Genomic DNA, 16,462 nt, shown 5'->3' on the forward strand with positions numbered 1-16,462 from the left:
CACCTGGAGAACAACAAGGACCGCAACACCACTGCTCTGATGGACAACCTGGCCAACCTCGGACTCAAGCAACTGGTAACCACCCCCACCCACTATGCCGGCCACACGCTTGACCCAGTCTTCTCATCCAGCAAATACGTCACCTTCAGCCACTCCACCAATCTCCAGTGGACTGACCACAGCTGCGTCCACTTCAGCTTCAGTAAAACGACGACCCACCACCACCCTCAACAAGCCCCCCACAGGAGCTGGAACAAGATCACCGGCGACCAGCTCACCACCTTCCTCAGCCAGAACCCCCCCACCAGCTCAACGGACCCCAACGAAGCCGCCAACAACCTCACACAGTGGATCACCAACTACGCAGACACCCTCGCACCACTGAAGAAGAACCCCCCCAGCAGACGCGGCAGCAAGAAAGCCTCCTGGTTCACTGACGAGCTCATCACCTCCAAGAAGAACTGCCGCTCCCTGGAGAACACCTGGCGCACCAACCAGACCACAGACAACATGACGGCCCTCAAACACGCCACCCGCAAACACCACCGACTGATCCGCGCCACAAAGAAGACAGCCTTCAAGGAACGACTGGACAACACCACCCACAACAGCAAGGAACTCTTCAGCATCGTCAAAGAGCTCTCCAACCCCGAGCCCGGAAACAATGACATCACTCCCTCGCAAGACCTCTGCGACTCCCTCGCAGCCTTCTTCCACGACAAGATCGACAACATTCACAACAGCTTCGGCCCACCAACCACGAACCCCACCACCGAACCGATGCCCCCCACAGCCACCCTCCGCACCTGGACCCCAGTCAGCACCGAAGACACAACACGCACAATGAACACCATCCACTCCGGATCCCCTACGGACCTCTGCCCACACCACATCTTCAACACGGCCGACCACATCATCGCACCCCACCTCCGCGACATCATCAACGCCTCCTTCAACACCGCCACCTTCCCGGAGTGCTGGAAACACGGCGAGATCAGTGCCCTGCTGAAGAAACCAACTGCAGACCCCTCCGACCTCAAGAACTACCGCCCCATCTCGCTCCTCCCGTTTCCTGCCAAAGTCATCAAGAAGACCGTCAACAGACAGCTAGCCGCCTTCCTCGAGACCAACGGATCCCTCGACCACTCGCAATCCGGCTTCCGAGCCAACCACAGCACGGAGACCGCCCTCATCGCAGCCACAGACGACATCAGATCCCTAATGAACAACGGGGAAACTGCGGCCCTCATCCTCCTGGACCTCTCCGCAGCGTTCGACACTGTCTGCCACCGCACCCTGGTACAGCGCCTGAACAACACCGGCATCCAGGAGAAGGCCCTGGAGTGGATCACCTCATTCCTCGCCGGAAGAACCCAGAGAGTCCGCCTCCCCCCGTTCCGGTCAGCGGCCACCGAAGTCATCTGCGGCGTTCCACAAGGGTCATCGCTCAGCCCCACCCTCTTCAACGTCTACATGAGCCCCCTCGCAACCATCGCACGTTAACACAACCTCAAGATCATCACCTACGCCGACGACACCCAGCTGATCCTCTCCCTCACCAGCGACCCCGACGCCGCCAGAGCCAGCCTACATGAAGGGATGAAAGACGTCGCCGAATGGATGAAGAACAGCCGCCTGAAACTGAACTCAGACAAGACGGAGGTCCTCATCCTGGGATCATCACCCTCCGCCTGGGACGACTCCTGGTGGCCCCCCGCCCTGGGAGCCACCCCCAAGCCAACGGTCCACGCACGCAACCTAGGCTTCATCCTGGACTCCTCCCTCTCGATGACCAGACAAGTCAACTCCGTCTCGTCTTCATGCTTCAACACCCTGCGCATGCTTCGAAAGATCTTCCGGTGGATCCCCACCGAGACCAGGAAGACGGTCACCCAGGCCCTCGTCACCAGTGGGCTGGACTACGGGAACGCCCTCTACGCCGGCACCACCGCCAAACTCCAGAAGAAACTCCAACGGATCCAGAACGCCTCAGCACGACTCATCCTGGACATCCCCCGACACAGCCACATCTCCGGACACCTGAGAGACCTGCACTGGCTCCCCGTCAACAAAAGAATCACGTTCCGACTCCTCACCCACGCACACAAGGCCCTCCACGACCTGGGCCCCAAGTTCCTCAACAGCCGCCTGACCTTCCACAAGCCCACCCGCCAGCTCTGCTCCGCCAGCCTCGCTCTCGCCACCGTCCCCCGCATCCGCAGAGCCACCGCCGGAGGAAGATCCTTCTCCTACCTGGCAGCCAAGACATGGAACTCCCTCCCCATCCACCTCCAGACAACGCAAGACCATCTCGCCTTCAGGAAGCAACTTAAGACCTGGCTGTTCGAGCAGTAGCGTTCCCCCCCCCCAGCGCCTTGAGACCCTCCGGGTGAGCAGTGCGCTATACAAATGCCTATGATTGATTGATTGATTGATTAATAGGCACTGATAAATGGTTTGCTTTGCTTTTGTCGACGGCGTTTCGACCTCTAGGGGATGAGGGGTCTCTTCAGGACCTAATGATATAGGGACAGCTATAATAAAAGAGGAAATTAATATAGTCAATGTGAGCCATGAAGGCAACAGCGTACCTGTATTGGAACATATTGGGTGGCCTGTACCTGAGACGGAGAATGAACTGACCGCGTGAGCCACAATGTGTACACACTTTCTGGCACATGCATCAAGGAAGGCTTTTGCAATTCCAAATCTTATGCATGTAGGAATCGCTATAAAAATAGCGATTCCTAAACATTCCTTCATTTCGACTCGTAAATTGCGAGTCGCAATTAAGGAATGGCTTCCTATTTATTCCTATGGGCCTACAGGCCCGTAGGAAAGAATGGGAATTGCATGCTCTATTTGCGAGTACCAAATAGGTACTCGCAAATTGCGCATGCAATTTCAAGGGTGCAAGGGTGCAAAAAGGACACCCTGTTGCACCCCTGAAATTGTATTGTGCACCCATGTTGCGCACACACATTCCCCAAGGGCATGTGTGTGTGCAACATGTAACTTTGAAAAATGCACTTGAGTGCATTTTTCATAGTTTTTGCAAATTACCGACCAGTTTTCTTTTCTCTGTAATTTGCGACCCCTAATAGCGAAATCGCTATTTGTGAGTTTTGCATTTGGGATGATGCATCCGAAATACAAGAACAAACGTCGCAAAGAGGCAGATTCTGAGAATCTGCCCGTTTGCGACCGGTTTTTAGTTTGATGCATGGGGCCCCAAGTGTCGTAAAAGCATCTTTCATACCCGGAGTGAAGAATTCATAGCAGGAGCTGCCGTAAAATCAGGCTGACCGGCGATGCACCTTCGTCATATAGATAGGCAAGTTGTTCCGGCCACCTCCTGGTTACCAGAACAGGTTTTAGCCAAAAAATGTCCAGGTCCCAAGTTTTTAATTTTGGCTATCTGGGCACTTTTACCACCAAGGGTCCAGGACTGGAAAGGCACCACTTGAGAGGTTAGTACTCACTAAAGCTGGATCCAGGTGAGGGTTCAAGATGGTTGGAGTCATTTTTATCTCTGACACTCTGATAGGAGGTCAGCCATCTAGCACTTGGAGTTACTCTGGTAGTCCTGGGTTCAAGCAGTGGAACAGGGCTCAAGCAGCAGTGCGAACCTCTGAGGATTCAAGGCAGGCTTCAGGCAGCCGTGCAGCTCGTTCAGGTGCAGCCAAGCAGTCCTCTGAAGTGCACCGCAGGCAGTCATCAGAGTTGTTCCTCTGGTCCAGGAAGTAAAGAGTGGGCATGAGGATCCTATTTTAATACCTGGTGCCATTGGGCACAGGGTCAAGACTGATTTGCATATGGCTGGGTTCAAACTGGAATAGCATGGTGAGCAAAAAAACAATGATTTAGACCCAGATCTCTGTACTGGAGTGAATGTATGACATTGTTCTGCATTCTGTCCATCAATTGTTCTTTTTGCATTCTTCAAAGTAGTTGTTTCTTAGAGAATTCTCTTTGAAGTGTGTGAGGTTTCCTGCCACCCAAGCCCTGGATTGTGACTGTCTGCATGAACAATGCAGTGGTAACAAGACCTTTGCATGATCACAGGGCACAGCCTATTGATTTGCAAGTGGGACTATGCCCAGCTCCACTCCCCATCCTGCCAGAGATGGCCCATTCAGGCACACCTAATCCCTCTATTGTGTGGATGCTGGGGAGGAATAAACAAATTCCAACTTCACTCTGTCATGTGACCCAGAAACAGGTTGCAGTTACCAAATAGGAAAGGAAATTGAGAACTTTCTAAAAGGGGCATTTTCAAAATTATAACTTAAAGTCCTACTTTCCCAATAAAAAGGATTCTAAATTACAATTTCTCAGACACCAAAGATAAAATTCTTACCTGCTGCTGTAAGACGCTGCCTCTCTATACAGTGCACCAAAATTAGGTACACTGTGCAGCGAAGCCAGGCAAATCCCAAAGGAATTACAGAGGCACAACTGACACCCCAAATGCTCTCTTTTGTGGTAGTGTGGGCGAGTAGTTAGGCAGATCGGAGGGTAGTGTAAGCATTTATTGCATACACAAAGCTAGTAAATGAGAAACGCACTCAAAGAGATCTGACACCAATTTAGAAAAATAACTTGCCGTTTTATATCAATTTAGATACCAAGATCAATAGAATCGGGTGAGTACTTTTCGAGTTATATATTTTTACAATTTTCAAAAATGAGCAGAGCGCAATTTCTGGATTAGTAATATTATCCTATGGAGGAAAAACATGTATTGCATTCGAGCACTTAGCAGCGACTTACGGACTTTTCGTCAGGCCTTAATGTGAGTACAGGGCAAGGTCCAAGGCCACACCAACAGGTCACCTTGGAAGGCTTTGGGGCAACCGGTTGCAGAGGTGTGTCATGGCGACGGGTGACCCATCCACGTCAATGGAAGATTGGTCCGGTTACAAAGAGGCTGCAAGCAGGGACTGGGGCACCAGTCCGGGGAACCCACAGGGGGGCCCGACCCTTGGGATCCTTGGGCACACAGGGACACCCTTGGTCGACTTCTCCTCGGGTTGTGGGGCTTGGGTGCAGAGGTGTCTTTTGGTGTCTGATCCGGTGCTGGAGTTTCCCGCGGTTGAAGACTGCAGGCGACGATTGGAAGTCCAGTCTGGGCAAACCACAAGGATGGACTTAGCTCGTGTGGATCTGGGGTTCCCTTTGGCACGTTCCTTGGACTTGAGCTTTGGAGCTTAGGCGCATATGTGTTTTGAGGTATCAGGGTATCGGGAGCCAGGAGTCACAGACTCACTCTTTGTCTCCGTTTCACAGCAGAGGGGCAAACAGGACAGAGTAGGTCCCTCTTGATGTGGGTCTCACTGTCCCTGAAGTCCCTCGACAGACAGGTCGGTCTTCCTTGGTCTTAGTATCTGGACTGGAGACAACAAGCTTTGGCTGCTGCAAGGGACTCAGTACACCAGGGAGTGGTACTGTGCCGCTCCTGTCGGTCCTGGTGTCCCCACATTTGGACGGAGGACGGATCTGACCTGCAGGAGCATTGCAACCTCTTCCTGGGTGGCTGCTGTATCAGTAGTCCCCTCAGGCAGGAGATCGTTGTACCGGGCCTTACTTCTTTGGTCCCTGCGGCTGTTTTGGAGTAGTTCCTCTACGCCAAGGGAGTTTCTTTGGCAATTTGCAAAGCACTGACAGGTTCCTTGAGGTTTGCACAGTGGCAGGATGAATTAGTAGCTCCAGGAGGGTCGAGTGCAGCAGGCAGGTGGGCAGGGTTGGTGCTAAGTCAGTCGGGCTCCTCGGTTCTCTGGTCTTCTTTGTCCATTTCTTCTTTTGATCCATAGAAACCTGGTATCACTGGTCCCCTAAATACTCAATTTAGGGGCATTAGGGGGAGTGAGGGGTAGTGGCCAATTGGTTACTTACCCCTGGGGGCACTAGGCCACCTAGATGACCACTTCCTTTGGGGAGGGCCATCACCCTGTCCCAGAATTCCTAATTCCACCACCCACAAGATGGTGGAATTTCTAAAGTTGTGTTCACGTCAGTTTTGAGCTCCCTAGAGGTGTGCCCAGTCTGGCAGTACAACACGCATCCTGCGTAGCTAATCTTTCCATCTGTCCTGAAAGCCAGATTTGCACACCAAGCGTAGTGGGCTCTTTGAAGCTCCCTGCTTTGGAATGCTAATTCGCAGTTCATCCTGTGGGAGGGGGTGTAAACACCTTCTGCCCGAGCAGACTTTGTTTCTGAACTCCTGTGAGCAATGTGTAAGAAAGTGCCCTCTTTTTGCATGGTTGCCCCCACTTTTTGCTGAACTGCTTATGTACTTTGACTGAGTGTGGCCTGGGCTCCTGCCAAATAGGTACCCAGGGCCTATGTTCTTTCCCAAAAACTGCATTATAAATAAAACCCAATTGGGACCCTCTGGCCACAGGTCAGCCCCTGGTAAATGGTACCACAGGTACCCAGGGCACTGTGACCAGGGAAGGCCCCTAAGGGCTGCAGCACGTATTGTGCCACCCTTAGAGGCCCTGTACCTTTGCACACACACACACACACACACACACTGCCTTTGCAGGCTGCATGTTTCGGTGCAGAACAAACTGAAGAATTGACATGGCACACATCCCTGTGTACCATGCCTACAACCCACTGCACCGGCATAGGTCAGCCACCCCTCTAGCTGGGTACACTATACCAGTGGTGAAGGTACAGGTGCATGAGCCCTGTACCCCTACAGTGTCTAAGACAATTCTTAGACATTGTAAGTGCAGTAATGCCATTAAGAGTATATGGTGCTGGGGATTTGTCATTACAAACTCCACATTACCAGAATGGCTTTACTGAAAACTGGGAAGTTTGGTATCAAACATCTCAGCACATTAAACCCACTCTATGCCAGTGTGGGATTAAATTAATAATGGACACAGAGGGCATCTTAGAGATGCCCCCTGAAAAATGACCTAACACTAGTGTCCAGGCTGAGTGGCTGCTCACCAGCTGCCACCACCAGACATGTTTCTGGACCCCTGGGTCAAGAGCCTGCTACTCTTGGGGGTCTGAAACAATGGACATCCTGGGACGAGGTGCTAAGCCTCTTTCCCCAGGATGGGCAGGGTCCACAAACGCTTCAAAGGCTTGCCACCTTTGTGAGCATCCCCAAACCTTTTGCTGCTTCCACCAACTGGTCCCCACTGGTTCTGACCCCCACTTTGGGCAGGAAAACCGACGGGCAAACCAAGTGAGACAGGGAGGTGTGCCCACTTTGCCAACCCCACCCCTACTACCTTGCCTACTCAGACAAGAAACAACCAAGAAAAAAAGAAGAAGGACTGAGCAGTCGTGCTGAAGCTAATAAGAGGTGGACGCCCACTGACTTGGCCCAGCCCTACCAGCCTGTTCGTACCTCGAACCTGCAGAAGAGAAACTCCGGTGTGTCCTGCAGCCAGCAAACTCAAGAACATCGAGGACTTACCCTGCCTTCCAAAGACAAAACTTTGCCTCCTGTGAATACCGGATCTGTTCACCCACAGACTCTGGCTCCGGGCAAATCTGCAAGTCTGCACCACTCTGCATCCGTCGCACACGGTGCGAGTTCAAATGCCCCAACACCACGAGGAGGTCTCCCCGGCTCTGGTGATCTCTGACCTGCCTTGAATCTTCCGGCAAAGCCTGCAGCCTCTTTCTGGAGGATCCCCCTGACCACGACCGGAGCTGGTAACACAAACCCGATGCCGAAAGACACCCCTGCATCCGAAGTTCTAAGGCCTTGGGTGGCCCAACCGATGGTGTCCCAGCATCCCAACTTACCTTTGCAACTGCTGGTCACCTCCAGAAGATCTTCATCCCGAGCCTAAAGTTTGTTGAAACCAGAGAATCCCCATTGAAATCAACAGGGCACCCTACGCCAAACCAGCACCCAGCCGTCCCAGTGCAGCTGTGGGTGTACTTTGGCTGCTAATTCGGATCCCCCTATGCCCTGAGCCTAACACTTGGAGCTTTGCTCCCACAACCCAGTGGCCTGCTCTTAAGCAGCAACCAACCGGGGGACCCCTATCCCCCATTGGATAACATTTGGCCTCAGCACTATGCACCCGGCCGCTCTAGTGCCACTGAGGGTGCTTTGAGAGGGCATCCTAGATGCTGGGGGAACACTTGTTCTAACCCCAGAAACTCAACCCAAAAGACCGAATACTCACCTGGTAACCGATAACTTAATTTCTCTCCATAGGAAAACATTGACTGTTTTTCTCTGAAAAATGTTAAAAGTGTGGAGTTGATTTATACGGAAGCCTGAAAAATTACAATTGTGCAAAACTGATTTTACTTACCTTTTCTCTAGGAAATGTCCCAGTGTGATATCTTGGCATATTACACTGAGTAGAAAAAGTAACTTAAAAAGTAACTGAAAAGTAATCTGTACCGTAATTTCAATACATTGACTTACATGTATTTCAAACAACTGCATTTGAACTTGCATTCACTTCTAAACACTACATAATATGTAGCAAAGCATGTATTTCACTTACCTGAGCCAGGCTTGGCTTGGTTCTAGAAATAAAATACCTTATTATTTTATACAAACTAAATTGGTCTGAGTTCAGTCAGTGTGTACAACAAATGCTACACTGTACCTCATTTTGGTATAGTATATACAGAGCCAGCTTCCTACACAAATGCCCTTACCCCTGGGGGCCAGAAACTGGCCGTGGTGGCAGGCTGGTTAAGACCAGTCCATCAACACACTAGTAGTTGGTAGGTTTTCGGGGGCATCCCTAAGATGCCCTCTGGGTACATGTATTAATAACTCCCTCACTGAAATAAGTGTGGGTTTATTAATACGAGGTGTTTGATACCAAACACCGTATGTTTCAGTGAAGCCATTATGTAGCTGGGGCACTCATTTTGATCAGTGCACAGTACATACCTTAAGAAGGCTTTCCTGTTTACTTGCAGTGTCGAGTAATGAAACTAGACATCACAGGGGCACATCTGGTCATGCAGATATGTCCCCACATAATATATATGCACAGCGCCTTAGGGCTCAAAGGCCTGCTGTAGGGGTGACTTGCATATATTAGATGCCGTGACTTTGGCATGACACAGAGGAGTTTGCCATGTTATGTTTTCACTCATGGTTTGCACCATGTCAAGCAGCCTGCAATGGCAGTTTGTGTGGCATTTGTATGTGGGTTCCTTAGGGTAGCCTAATAATGCTGCAGCCCTTAGGGACCCTCTTTAGTACCAATGCCCTAGGTAGCTGGGGTACCATTTAGTCGAGACTTTCAAGGGTGCTAAAGTCCTTTGCCAACTGTAGCACAATTAGACAACACCTTGTTTTAGGGAAGGAGTGCTGGCACTGAGGTGCGGTTAGCAGGCCTCAGTGCTCGGTCAGAGATGAAGAATCAGCGTCTGGTATCTAGAAAGGGGGCAAAAAGTGCAGGGGGTAACTGCAACACAATCACAGTTCTCTACAGCTGCCAATGAAAAGTTAGCACTTATTAAATGCTAAAAGACAACCCAATAATATCCTGTGGGAAAGGTAGGCCTCACAGTAGGGGAAAATGATTTTGGAAGTAATTCAATATCAGGACAAGAAAAACTAATTACAATGCACCTTGCCCTTTGGCTTAATAAGAGGTTAACTTGCCAAGTGGAATTGGCAGTTTAAAACTGCATTCAGGCTGCATTGACAGACTTGGGACAGATTTTAAGGGGATACTTAAGTAGGTGGCATAATACGTGCTGCAGGCCAAATAGTAATATTTAATTTACAAGCTTTGGGTACATGGTATATCATTTTACTAGGGACTTATAAGTAATTTACATATGCCAATCAGATGTAAGCCTATTTTACGACATTTAGGGAGTGAGTACAAGCACTTGGACACGGATTACAGGGGTAAAGAGCACAGAGTACTAATGCCAGAAAAAGCTAATTCAGAAAAATAGGAGGGTAAAGGCAAAACGTTTGGAGGAAGATCACCCAAAGGCTGACAGGGCTAACAGTTACCAAAACCAGAAGTGTGAGCTACACATTAGCGTGTATGAAAGTGGGACGGTCATGATCCAGTCCTGGTAGATCAGTCTCCATATTTTCACTATACTGTTTGTAACCTGGAGGCCATAACACATTCTAATACAGCTTGGAACACTGGCACCAATACCTTGTATTCCACCTCCATTGACTGTCCCTTCTCTAGTCCTCCCTTCTCCACACTCACCATCATCTAATTATAAACCACACACAGTTTTGGAATAAAACCAGAAAGCATATTGCCAGCATAAATCAAGGTAGCGGGACCCTTAAACTGGAGCAAAGCTAATCATACACTGACAAAGACCAAACTTTTTTCTATAACCAAACCCACAGCATTCATGGTGGTCTCCACCCCCACCCTTCAACACTGCCTTCCTCTGTTATCCACCCTCCCAGTCTACTCACCCACGTGCATGATTCATAGGAGATATGGGACTACTCACACAAACCTCTTTTAACTCCACAAACCTACTGGCTTGACATCAAACCAAAGCTTCATAGGATGAAACAATGTATGTGAACCACACTCTCCATCTCTATCTCACTCAAGCACCCTCCTCTCAGAGACTGCTTTTCTGAGCAGGTCTCCCCCATACACCTCACTCAACACCCTACCCCTAAAAAGCTCAATAAGCGCACCCACCCAAACATTCTGGAGAATTCTTCCTCACATTCTACCTCCAAATAGTTAGCTATTTCAGAACCCTTAACACATTCTATTCCCACAATTTCCAGAGCTAGACTTCCTAAACTTAAAAATCAATCTACCCAAGCAAACTCAAAGAAATAATAAATTTCTGAACCAAAACCCCATATCATACATATCACAAGAAACCTGTCCTCATAAACTGAAGGTCTGCAGTCTCTAATTCAACAACCATATCACCTCTCATACGAGACAGTGATATTGATGCTACTGCATTCATGGAAACCCGTTCTGCTTATCCTCTATACCAGAGGTTCTTAACCTTTTGATTTTTGTGGACCCCCGGCCTAGGAAATTTCATTATTTGAACTTCAAAACAATACACAAAAATACAAAAACAAGTACACATCAAACAAATGGTCAAGTACAGAAATATTTTATTTAGTTCACAATCAAATGAAGAAAACATTTTTAGTATTGCTCCTTTATTTGTATGCACATTATTAATTTTAATTATTTTAACATTATTTAATTTGTTAACACAAATGTGGACTCCCACGAGTCCTTGGACCACAGGTTATGGACCACTACTCTATATCACTGTTTTGATTTTATCCTTCCACTATTATATATCCTCCTTCTCCACAGAGCAGAAAAGGCTGGTCGGGGTGAGCTTGTCCACAAGGAGTCCCTACAATGCAAATTGATTAACTCAAACGCCTACGATTTCTAATGCCTCACTGAGGATATTACACAATACCTAAACTACTGAGGCCGAACATCTTATACTGCCCTTCTGACAGGAAAAAGAGTGTTTTATTGGTTTCATTTACTTATCAGCTCATCGCCTTTTGTGATCAGAGTTTCCTGGGAGATTGCACCCTCCGCTGGGAAAAAAAACAAAGAGGCTCACACACCATCCTTCAATATTTTCTATCAGACGAAAACCAATGCAACTTCCATATCCAAAATAAGGATGGTAGCCAGGAGGTGCATTTCATAATGAAACACAATATGCAAATCTCTAACTGTCTAAAACTGGATTGGTTAGACCAGGTCTTCATTTTTTCAATTCCTGACATTAAAGCACCCTCCCCATGTAAAACTAGAATTATACTTCTAAAAACCTCAAACGCCTTGACCAAAATGACCTAGATGCCTTGATCTGTAAAAACAAGGCCAAACAGTAACCCAGCCAAAGTATTGGAGCACTATAATATTGGCCTCTATAGCATTACTGATTAATTATCCCTGCCACTTATAAACTGAAAAAAGGCAAAGAACCCTCCAACTGGTACAATGGTGATATAAATTAGATGTGAAAAAAGCAAACAACTGCCCACACGTATGCATCCACATTCATGAAGCCACCATCCTCACTCAGTAAGGACATCCCATATACCCACATTGAAGCATTCGTCTATCAACCCACACCAAACATTTATTTCTCACTCTTGCATCCATCTAGCTAAGCAAACGCACCCATACGTTCACTCATGCTGCATACATCAACAGCCAACCAATTATGTTTGGATTCTTGTATACAACCATCAACCATCCATCCATCTGTACAGCCATCTAACCAATAATATTCACCTGTAGCTGCATGTTCCAATATGTGTGTTGAGAGAGGGACAGAAAAATTGTGTTTGTCTGTTTTGCCATTTTGGTGATCTGTATGTATATGGGTCGCAGTATGTATGTATTCTGTTTGACCATCCAATCTTATCACAAAAATATGACAATTACAACAAACAACACATGTATCAAATATATGCCACTCACATTGATGTCACTAATGCTTACTGAAAGATGTCTTAACAGGTGTCAAGGTGACTCAAGTAAATACTGGCGAGGCTTTACTTAAAAATGAACTAAAATGGTACGTATTGTGAGTCCCCATTTGCTTAAGTACAGAGAGATGAGTTTGATCAGATAACATTTTCTTGCCATCATTAGAATCCTGGTCTCTACTGCAATTGCACTTTATTATACATTCGAAGAAAACAAACCAATGATTCTGAGTAAAGTAAAACCACAAAGAATTTAAGGTACCTTTATGTGTTTGGCAGTCACTTCAGGAGTTTCATCGTAACCTCCAAAGGTATTCGGGAGGCCTATAAAAACATTTGCAACACATTAAAACAAGCTATCGTTAAAAAAAAATCAATTTCTGTATACTTTGAGAAATTGAATACATTTATAAATAAGATGACGTGGAGGGACATGTACAAAGAGCGCTAGAGATCAATAGTAATCTATGAAAACAATTTTGTTTCAATGTTTCTAAGCAGCTACTGAGTTGCAAGAAATATGCTTATCCATATTTGCTAAATGTAATCTGTTCGGTGCCAGGTGCAGCCCGTGAAGGTAAGAGCGGTAGGGCAGGAAGATGGTGGTGGGGAGTTCGACATAAGATGAAGAGGGAAACCTAAATTTAAAAAAAAAAAAACATGTTTTTCTTTTTTTTATTTAAATCTCACTCGTCGTCGTATGTCAAATCCCCACCACCCCACCGCTCTCACCTGCACTAGCCACGCCTGTTCAGTGCTAAAAGGAAAGAGAAACAGTGTACTTTCTGTTAGACCTGGCATCTTTGGCGTGGTTACCCCTGACTTTTTGCCTCTACCTCCTGTATTTTTGACGCTGTGCTGGATTTCGTTTTTGCTGGTTTAGATGCTTTGGGCACTTTGCCACTGCTGATCAGTGGCAAAGTGCAAGTGCTCCCTAGGTAAATTGTTATATTGATTGGTTATCCATGATTGGTATTTTTGTTCCACCTGTTAGCCCCTAGTAAAGTGCACTGAGTGTGCCAGGCCTGGTGATTCAAATTCTACTAGTGGGCCTGCAGCACTGACTGTGCCACCCACAGGAGTAGCCCTAAAATGGTGTCACAGGCCTGCCACCGCAGTGCCTGGGTGCAGTTGCTAACTGCCATGCTGACCTGACCAGTGTCCACACTGGCCAGGCCTAACCCTTCCCTTTCTGTACACATTGAACACCCCTATGGAAGGCCCTAGGTACCTCCCTGGGCAGGGTGTAGTATATGTGAAAGGTAGAGCATGTATTGGTGTAGGTGACATGCTCTGGTAGTGAATTACAGCCATTTTCGTTTTTCACTATTGAAAGGCTATCTTGCCCATAGGCTATAATGGAGAATGCTGAGTATAATGTTTACCTGCATATCTTCCCATAGGTGCAAGATAGAAAATTAAAAGTCTGGTATCCCTGAACTCAGAATTTAATAACACATCTTTTAGGAAAGATGTTTTTTAAATCCTGTGTGTGAAAACAGGACTTTTAGAAAATGGCTGTTTCCTTTTCTGCCCTTTCTGTGTGCCTTAGCCTGTTTGTGAATTGACTGTCTGGTTTGTGAGTGACAGGGACAGGGGTGGCTCCCAGAGGCTGAATGAGTCAGCCCAGGGCTGAAAAGGGAAATTCCCCTGTAGATGGGTGGGAGGAGTAGCACCTGGGCCTGAATAGGGTTGTGCCTGCCTTCCACAATGCTGGCTCCACCCCCTGCTGGGCAGCTGACGACCCTGCCCCTCTCTCTCAAAGGGAAGAAGAAACCAAGTAAACAGACTGGCCAGAACTGGTTCTGACTAGGCCAAGGCCCCTCTACCTTCAAAGGACAAAGGATTTTGGGGTATAAGTGTTGGGACCCAGACTACAGAAAATTAGATCATCCTGGAATCAAGAAGGAACCTCTGCCAAGGAGAAAGCTGGAAGAAGACTGAAGAAGAAGGACTGACCTGCTGTAAGGCTGACCTGCAGTTGCTTTGCTGCTAAGGAAAGGGGAAAGACTTTGTTGTGTGCTGTGTCCCCTGGCTTGAAGGAATCTCCAAGGGCCTGAGTAGAGCTGGCCTCCTGTTAAGAAGTCCCAGGAGCAAAAGGACTTCACCCCCAGCTTCCCCCTGAACTCTGCTGTGTGAGTTCTGCCCTTCCTAGAGTGCTTGATCCAATTGTGGGGCATCTGGAAGTGGTGCCTGCTGTTGGGAAGCTGACCAAGAGAAAAGAAGTAAAAGATCTGCAACTTTTTCATGCACCGCCGGCTTAGCGAGAAAATTTCCGTCGCCATGAGGATCGTCGCAACGCCTGTCACCGCTGCAGCATCAACGTCGCGTTCATCTTCGGAGCGCATCGCCCCCGGAGCGGGAAGATTCCCGTCGCTGCGAGTATCGTCGCAGAGCCTGCCACCGTTGAGTGAGATCGTAGCACCGCTCGTTAGCGGGTCGCATTTTGTCGCTGCAAACATCGTCGCAGAGCCATCGAAGATCGTCGCACCGCTCGTTAGCAGGCCGTATTTCATTGCTGCGAACATCGTCGCAGAAACATCGAAGATCGTCGCATCGTGCCTTTGTGAGTAAATTTCTACCGGAGAAGCTACGCCTTGGAATCCATACAAGTATCGCCTCACTCCCCATACAGGCCGGATTCGTCGCACACGCCCGCTGCATGCAGCGGGGTTGTCGCATCGCGTCCCCAGGGTCTCAGGACTGACGCTGTTGCTTTTTTTCAATGCCTGAGCGCCGCTAGGAACTTTTATCGCATCACCAGGTACTGTTGGCTAAAATCGACGCTAATGTGGATTATTTTGTCGCTAAGCTAAGAACTCTTTTGAAACCATATTCTTGAACTGTGTATGTTGATTTTTTGTCGTTTTGGTCTTGTGTAGTTTATATAAAAGTACTTTATTTATCTGTACTGGTGTGAAGTCCATTTATGGTGTTTTCACTGTGTTGCTGTGAGTGTTGGTACACATACTTTCCACATTGCCTTTGATAAACCTGTCTGCTCATGCCAAGCTACCAAGGGAGTGAGCAGGGGTTATCTAAAGAGTGTATCCCCCTTACCCTGACTAGAAGTAAGGGTCCCTATTTGGACAGTGGTACCTACCTCTGCCAACTAGAGACCCCCAGATCTAACACTTTCAATTTGGGATCACATTTGATTTAAACAGGATACACATTTATTCAACTTTCACAAGGCACTGATGAGATAACTCAAATAATTCAGTCGGCAAAAAAACAGAAGGGCAAAATTTTAGATCACAAATACACGATTGATAAGTGAGAAACACCCAAATAGAGAGGCCTCAAGAATGATATCAACCATTCCTATAAACCCTGTTGCATTTTTAGACTCATTACGTGAATGACAGCAATGTAAAGTTGATGGTTGCCAATGACCAAGTTAGCAGCCCAATAATGTTCTTAACCTGGTTGTAATATCTGAGAGGGTAACGTATATCTATGACAGACAGAAGATGCCCAGTAGGAGGAAGGGACATTCCCTTGCCTTGGCCCATGTACAGCACCCTTGACATACCACAGTAAACCTTCCACCAGGCTATCATCAGGTCAAATATTTGTCAATCCTCTTTTCAGCTCATAGCCAAAGCATTGCAAGTGTTAAAAAAAGGCAAAGGATGTTGAATATAAAGATGAAGAAGATACAATGCTTCATAGCCCACTATGGTGTCCAGCACCGGGAAAAGCATTACCTCCAGAGATTTTAAACAAGAAGTCAAACTTTTCATTTGATGCCATGGCAAACACAGGTGCATTTTCCACCCAACTTCCAATAACATGCTTTACTGTTTTTTGACTATCTCGGTTCAAGATAGGTGTCCTTCCGTATAATTTGCAGATCACACAATTCCTTTCATACTCCCACATCTCAGGCTCCCTAGGCCTTGCAGCATTACCTTTCAAACACAATCATTTGCAATGTTGCCCCTTGCCTGATGCTTCCAAGACAGTTGCAGGACAGTAATCAAAACTAGTAGGTGGTTTAGTAGAAGTGAG

At 47.6% G+C, this 16,462-nt stretch overlaps 1 protein-coding gene across 1 annotated transcript in view; it reads right to left on the reverse strand.

The window, feature by feature from the left end:
* The window catches only part of MTR (5-methyltetrahydrofolate-homocysteine methyltransferase), a 456,618-nt gene that overhangs the window by 302,954 nt on the left and 137,202 nt on the right, over positions 1–16,462 (reverse strand). Inside the window, exon 10 of the mRNA XM_085611389.1 lies at positions 12,711–12,772. Within this exon, the coding sequence (XP_085467515.1) occupies positions 12,711–12,772 (62 nt within the window). The remainder of the gene's footprint in view (positions 1–12,710; positions 12,773–16,462) is intronic.

Source organism: Triturus cristatus, chromosome 6 (assembly GCF_964204655.1).
Source record: "Triturus cristatus chromosome 6, aTriCri1.1, whole genome shotgun sequence".
In the NCBI taxonomy this organism is placed as follows: domain Eukaryota; kingdom Metazoa; phylum Chordata; class Amphibia; order Caudata; family Salamandridae; genus Triturus; species Triturus cristatus.